At 39.1% G+C, this 6,451-nt stretch overlaps 1 protein-coding gene across 12 annotated transcripts in view; it reads left to right on the top strand.

Annotated features, from left to right (window-relative positions):
• kif1aa (kinesin family member 1Aa) overlaps positions 1-6,451 on the top strand; it is an 84,996-nt gene that overhangs the window by 36,500 nt on the left and 42,045 nt on the right. For 7 of the 12 annotated variants that reach the window (XM_014011033.1, XM_014011030.1, XM_014011034.1 and 4 more), the window contains 10 exons: positions 405-484; positions 2,193-2,268; positions 3,548-3,627; positions 3,749-3,855; positions 3,939-4,019; positions 4,110-4,290; positions 4,485-4,557; positions 5,672-5,762; positions 5,850-6,001; positions 6,079-6,257. In XM_014011033.1, coding sequence (XP_013866487.1) covers positions 405-484; positions 2,193-2,268; positions 3,548-3,627; positions 3,749-3,855; positions 3,939-4,019; positions 4,110-4,290; positions 4,485-4,557; positions 5,672-5,762; positions 5,850-6,001; positions 6,079-6,257 — 1,100 coding nt within the window. The remainder of the gene's footprint in view (positions 1-404; positions 485-2,192; positions 2,269-3,547; positions 3,628-3,748; positions 3,856-3,938; positions 4,020-4,109; positions 4,291-4,484; positions 4,558-5,671; positions 5,763-5,849; positions 6,002-6,078; positions 6,258-6,451) is intronic. The other 5 variants (XM_014011029.1, XM_014011038.1, XM_014011032.1 and 2 more) reach the window with 1 other exon arrangement.

Here is a 6,451-nt window from a genome sequence, read left to right as displayed (position 1 = left end):
CACACACACACACACACACACACACGCACACACACACACACACACACACACACACACACACACACACCCCTAACCACATTAGTATATACCTAACCCTAACCGCACCTTAGCCCTAATCCTAAGCCCTGACCCACAAATGGTGTTGTTCCCTTTTGTGGACCAGGCAAATGTCCTCACAAGGGTGGTCTTATGTCGAATTAAGTCCTCACAGCAAAATCAAGACAAGCACACAAACACACCCACACCCACCCTTTATCATTGCTGAACACACAACGTCAAGTAAATTAAAATAAAACAATGTTTTTGACTTTTTGAAGATTTGTCAACAACAACAACAATAATAATAATAATAATCAGAGGTTATGTTTTCATGACTAATTTATAAAAAAAAATTTACATTTCAGGAAACTGAGAAAATAATTGCTGAACTAAATGAAACTTGGGAAGAAAAACTTCGAAGGACAGAAGCCATTAGAATGGAAAGGTAAGATTATTTTCTCATCTCTTTATCCATCCATTCTTTTCTCCTGTTTTAAGAGATAAGAGATAAGATAGAACTTTATTGATCCCACAGTGGGGAAATTTGAACATTACAGCAGCTCAAAACAGTGGAGTTACAGTGACTGGCTGCCTGACATGGCGCCAATTTAGAAACAAAGAAAAAATGAAAATCACACAGGGGAAGGGAAGATGAGGAAAAAAGCAAAAAACATCATATTATATCAACACAGTGACACACTGTGGTGTTTATGAAAAAAACCTCTGCATAGAGCAAGTTTGTTAGCCAGAGGAGGAAGTGAGTTTAAGGGGGCCCGAAGAATCCAATCCCCAAACCAGGGCAGCCATAGTCCAGAAGTATTGATGGAAAACTGTTCATTTCACCTGCAGAGGAGCACAGAGTGGGGTGGAGCTTCGTAGACTAGAGTTTAGGCATCTTCACACAACACTTCAAGCCAGGACTTAGCCTTCTGGCCACCTCAGTGTGATTTGTGAATCGACCGAGGCTTGAAAGAAACCCACCTCTGATTAGGATCGGTTTCGTTAAGGTTTTATCAATACTACTACTCTTATCGGTACTGCTAATCGATCCGGTATTTTAACAATTCTCTTATCAATACATTTCTGTTGGAATAAAACCAGTTTCCCTGCACAGCAACTTCAGAATTAGCATACTAACAACTAGCTTCCATAGGCCACTTCTGTAAACACCGCGCTGAATGAATGAGACGTCACGTCTTTCTCTGCACATGCGGGTAGCGAGTTGCCAGCAGCCTGTGTTGCTAGCAGCCCCTCCCCTTTGTGTTGAGGAGAGCTCAGAGGAAATAGGCTGCGGGAGGGGAGAGAGGAAAACAGAGCTCCTTCTAAACAACACAGCATGCGCCGTGTCCATGTCCAGGTTATTAATTTCAATATAATCATTTTTAAAACTACTTTCTTCAGCTGTCTATCATATTTATGTGTGTATAATGCAACCCCGCCATTTTTTAAGCTTAAAAGCAAAAACAAAATAAATAAATTAATTAATTGTATCCTGGTGTATAATGCTTTAATGCTAATTTCATACAGTCTTCAGGATTTTTTAGCCTTTGCAGTGAACCCTCTGGTGGGGAAACGATTATTTTGGGAACACACAGCACCTGTGGGCGTGCTTTTGCAAGTCACTGCGCTCCCAGAGCAGAAGCTGGTTCTTAAGTTAGCTAGATGCACTTATGAGCATGTGAACATGCAGCTAATGTCTACTTCCATCTCTGCAGTTAACAAGAAAACAATAAAAACAAACAAATCTTCCTCCAACTCTGGTGCGAGAGCAACTGCTCTTTTTTATGTTCAGCAGGAGAGAAGTTATGATTTTATCTTCTGCGACACAATATTTCAGGTATATACGAGAAAATATAGAAATTTATTGTGGTAGTACATAAAAAAATTACAAAAATTTACTTCCGTATATAATACGACGTCCTAGCATCATGGATGAATTTTAGTTTTAAATTTCTTGCATAAATACAGTAGTTTCAACAACTGCTACAGATACTTGAAGGTGCAGATTGCCCCAAATGACTTAAAGTGAAAATATCAAGACATCATTTGTGTGTAGAGGAATTTATATCTGAAAGACAAACCTAATAAACTGAGAGATGAGGGAGATGAAAAATAAACCATTTATTGACCTGAGACTGGTGTTTTTCCCACAGAGAAGCCCTGCTGGCAGAAATGGGCGTGGCGATACGAGAAGATGGTGGAACAGTTGGTGTTTTTTCTCCTAAGAAGGTAAAATTACCACATATCTCTAAGCTTCCTCTGTGATATCATGCTCACCATTTAAATTAATCAATTTAATGCCTATTTATTTACCCCAAAAAGCCCTCTGATAACCCCAGAAAGCCCCAGCCTGTGTTTATCGACACAGTTGGTCTGTTTTCTCCCAACGAGGTTTGTTGTTTTAAAGTGTTTGTTTCTTCTGAGTGCTTCGAGGATCTCCTTACAGGAATCTTTCCTATGGGCACTTCAGATGAGGGTTTCTCATTTTCACTGAATGTTGTCCTTAATCTACTTAATTACTGACTTGAAACACTTCCTCTCTGCACCAGTGAGTGAAAGAGATGACGTCTGTGCCTCTGTTTCAGTGATTTATTGCTGCTCGCCTGCAGCCCATTTACATCTAAGACTTCATTAAACACTCATGTTTTAACTGCTGCTGGTGTGTTTGACTGCATGACTTGTACTGAGTGTTTCTTACAGTGGGAGGCTGGGTTTCAGACCACTTGTACTTTTTCTACAATATAAACAATGGATATTAACAGGGCCGGCCCTCTTGTGCTGTTTTCTAAACCTCACTGCCAACTTATAGACAATCACAAACCAAATTAAACAGTTTTATCATTTATATTATTTTTTATCTTTAGAAATAAGGTTTTCCAGTTAAAATAGTTAGCAATAATTCATTTGTAACAGAAGCCTCATACCTGCCAATGTCTGCTGACATCATGAGGAACACCTGTTCATGTTAACCAGCAACTGTGGACTGAAGCAGTTCTAGGGGGGGAAATTGTTATAAAAGATCTACTGAAAACTACATTTCCAGCCATTTGAAGAACATTTTATTAAATTCTTGGGATTAATAAAACATAAAGTCAATATTTATGAAGGTAAAACACAAAAAACTGAACTTTATCTGAGATCAGAACTGAAACTTCATTTTCCTTATTTTGTTTTCTGTTTCCACACTGAGCACCAGGAATTAGTCTTGACTGCATCATATGATACTTTTATCATGAAATATCCTCTAATCCATATAACACCTCATGTAGGAACAAAACAGCTGAGAAACCCACAGAACAAGTTCAAAAACCTGAAGAACCAGGGATTATTCTACACACTAAATCAACTATACTCTGATAAAAAGTTATTAAAAAATGTCCCCCATCTGTGGCGCCCTCTACGTAGACAGAGCCCTCAGCATTTGCCTATAGTGCCTATGCCACAGGCCTGCCCTGCATATTAAATCATCAGTTGTTGGCTATAAATTAAGTATTTGTTTTTGTGTCAGACACCTCATTTAGTAAACCTCAATGAGGATCCCCTGATGTCAGAGTGTCTGCTGTACTACATAAAGGAAGGGATCACCAGGTCAGAAAACTACATTTTACTGTTTAAAGAGATTGTTTTATTTAGTCAGTGGAATTGAAAAAAGTGAATGTTGAATATGGATTATGTTTTTCTTTATTTTTTCTTTTTTATTCCTCTTCAGGGTTGGTCGTTTAGACGCCAGCAGTCGTCAAGATATAGTCCTCAGTGGCCACTTCATCAAAGATGAGCACTGCACATTTACAAGATCTGCTGGTCCGATGGGTGAAAGTGAGGAACTCTAGAAGCTGGTACCTGTTGTGCATCAGAGTTTATTTAGCTGTAATAATAAAACCTTCTCTGTTCACAAGCAGCTGTTGTCTTAGAGCCGTGTGAAGAAGCAGAGCTTTATGTCAATGGAAAGCGAGTGACGGAGCCCACTGTCCTGAAATCAGGTCAGTTCTTACCTCCTGCTTTTCTGTTTCATCAAACAAGCATATCAACTAAATATTGTGCATAATGTGCTCTGATTTCTACACTTGAAGGAAATCGGATCATCCTAGGAAAGAGCCACGTCTTCCGGTTTAACCACCCTGAGCAGGCCAGAGCTGAGAGGGAGCGGACCCCCTGTGCAGAGACCCCTGCTGAGCCTGTAGACTGGGCCTTTGCTCAGAGGGAGCTGCTGGACAAACAGGGCATTGACATGAAACTAGAAATGGACCAGAGGTACAAAAACTAAAAGTAAAAACAGCTGAGAAAATGTAGAAAGCAAGTGGAAATCACAGCGTTAACAGCTGCCATGTTAAATGGGCTGACGTCAGCTTTATTTTTAACACAGTGGTACAAAAATAGAAGTAGTGTTTCTTTGGGTCGTTACCACTCATAAAGCTATTTTTTTGCACACCTGTGTTTGTCTTCAGGCTGCAGGAGTTAGAGGATCAGTATCGCAAAGAAAGAGAGGAGGCCAACAACCTTCTGGAGCAGCAGAGACTGGTACAGTCACCTGTTGTTTGTTGGTTTTATTACAGAGTTTTGACTTTAAATCGTTAAAAATAGTAATGTTTCTTTAGGTCAATGTTTGTAAATTGATTAAAACACCACAGAATGTGTTTTAATGGCATTGTGTTATGCCTTAAAGTAATAGTAATAGTATTGTTGTAATATGAACTTGTTTTCTGTGCATTATTTGATGTCTGAAAGCACTGCGTCTTTGTCCTCATTTTGACCATTTCTCAATTTCTGAAAATAAATACTAAAAATTTGCTTAGAATTATGGAGACATGTTGTCAGAAGCTCATAGAATAAATAACAATGTTCATTTTAATCTGGCCCTTGCCTTCCTGTATAGTTCTGCTCAGTTCTACGAAGCAAAGCGAAGAACAAGGGGCTGTTTTTTTACCAGGCTACTCAAACATATACCTATAAAAAGTTAAATCAGAGAAACTGATCATTTAAGTGGCCTATTATTTTTTTCCAGAGCTGTAGATGGCTGTGTAAAATTGTAAATATTAGCAACGGCATGAACTGCTGTGAAGGTTTGAAGACTAGACGCACTTTTACATTCATCTACTTGGACAAGTCCAGGCGGACACGTACAAAAACAGATTTTTCCTGCCTTAAGACAGCTCCAATCTCAAAAATTTTTATAGCGATTGGTGTCAATTTAATTTAACAACCCTTCCATTGCTGTCACCGTTAGATTTATGAAATAACTTTGTATTGAAAAATGAGTGAGAATGAGGTTCTACAGGTTTCTCTTATAAACAAGACTGCCTGTCTAAAAAAAGTAAATTAAATAAAAATGGAGGTCTAGACAGCATGAGCTATTAAGAAGTGGTTCAAACTGGAGCAATTTTAAAATGGCAGCAATCCATTTTGGTCTGGGGTGTGTTTTAGACTAGCCATGAGCTCATCAGTCCTGTTCAAGAAGCTATCTGCAGCCAGTAAGATATTGATTGTTCATAATTTTCACCATTTCAAAATGTCCAAATCATCCTAATAATATTTTTCTAATATGACACTTTTTCTCCATTTCATTGATTATTTTATCTGACAGGATTTTAAACTAAACATTTGACAAGAATCCCCAATATTTTTCTTTTTCTAGGATTATGAGAGCAAGCTGGAGGCTCTTCAGAAACAAGTGGACCGTTGTTACCCAGATGCCCCTGACGAAGAAGATGATCCAGAAGAGGAAGGTAAAGAAAAGCTGGACACACATTCTGTTCGTTTGTTGCTTTTTAAACACGTTTCTACACAAGAGTATTTTCTTATGTTTTGTCCAGCAGTTCAGTGGACAGAGAGGGAAAGAGAGCTAGCTGTGTGGAGCTTCAGGAAGTGGAGGTGTTACCAGTTCACCTCGCTGCGTGACTTGTTGTGGGGAAACGCCATCTTCCTTAAAGAAGCAAACGCTATCAGTGTTGAACTGAAGAAGAAGGTGCAGCTTCTTATAGTTTCATATATAAATTATAGCTTTTATGATCAACCAGCCTAATGGTTTCTGATCGTCCGCAGGTCCAGTTCCAGTTTGTGTTGTTGACAGACACCCTCTACTCCCCCCTGCCTCCTGACCTGTTGCCCCCAGAGGCGACCAAAGACCAAGAAAAGCGACACTTTCCTCGCACCATAGTGGCCGTGGAAGTACAGGATCAAAAAAATGGAGCAACTCACTATTGGACACTAGAGAAACTCAGGTACCTGAACGCACATGAAGCACTTGACTACAAAATGTTACGCTCTTTAATGTTTCAAGTTCAGTAAGTTCAAGTTCAATAAGTTCAAGTTCAAGAATTTTTATTATCCCCAAGGGGCAATTTGTTGCACAGCTAGTAGACATAAAAACATTCATACACAAACACACACACACACACACACACACACACACACA

The sequence above is a fragment of the Austrofundulus limnaeus genome, unplaced genomic scaffold (assembly GCF_001266775.1).
Source record: "Austrofundulus limnaeus strain Quisiro unplaced genomic scaffold, Austrofundulus_limnaeus-1.0 Scaffold76, whole genome shotgun sequence".
Taxonomy (NCBI): domain Eukaryota; kingdom Metazoa; phylum Chordata; class Actinopteri; order Cyprinodontiformes; family Rivulidae; genus Austrofundulus; species Austrofundulus limnaeus.
This window is presented reverse-complemented; position numbering and strand designations above follow the sequence as displayed.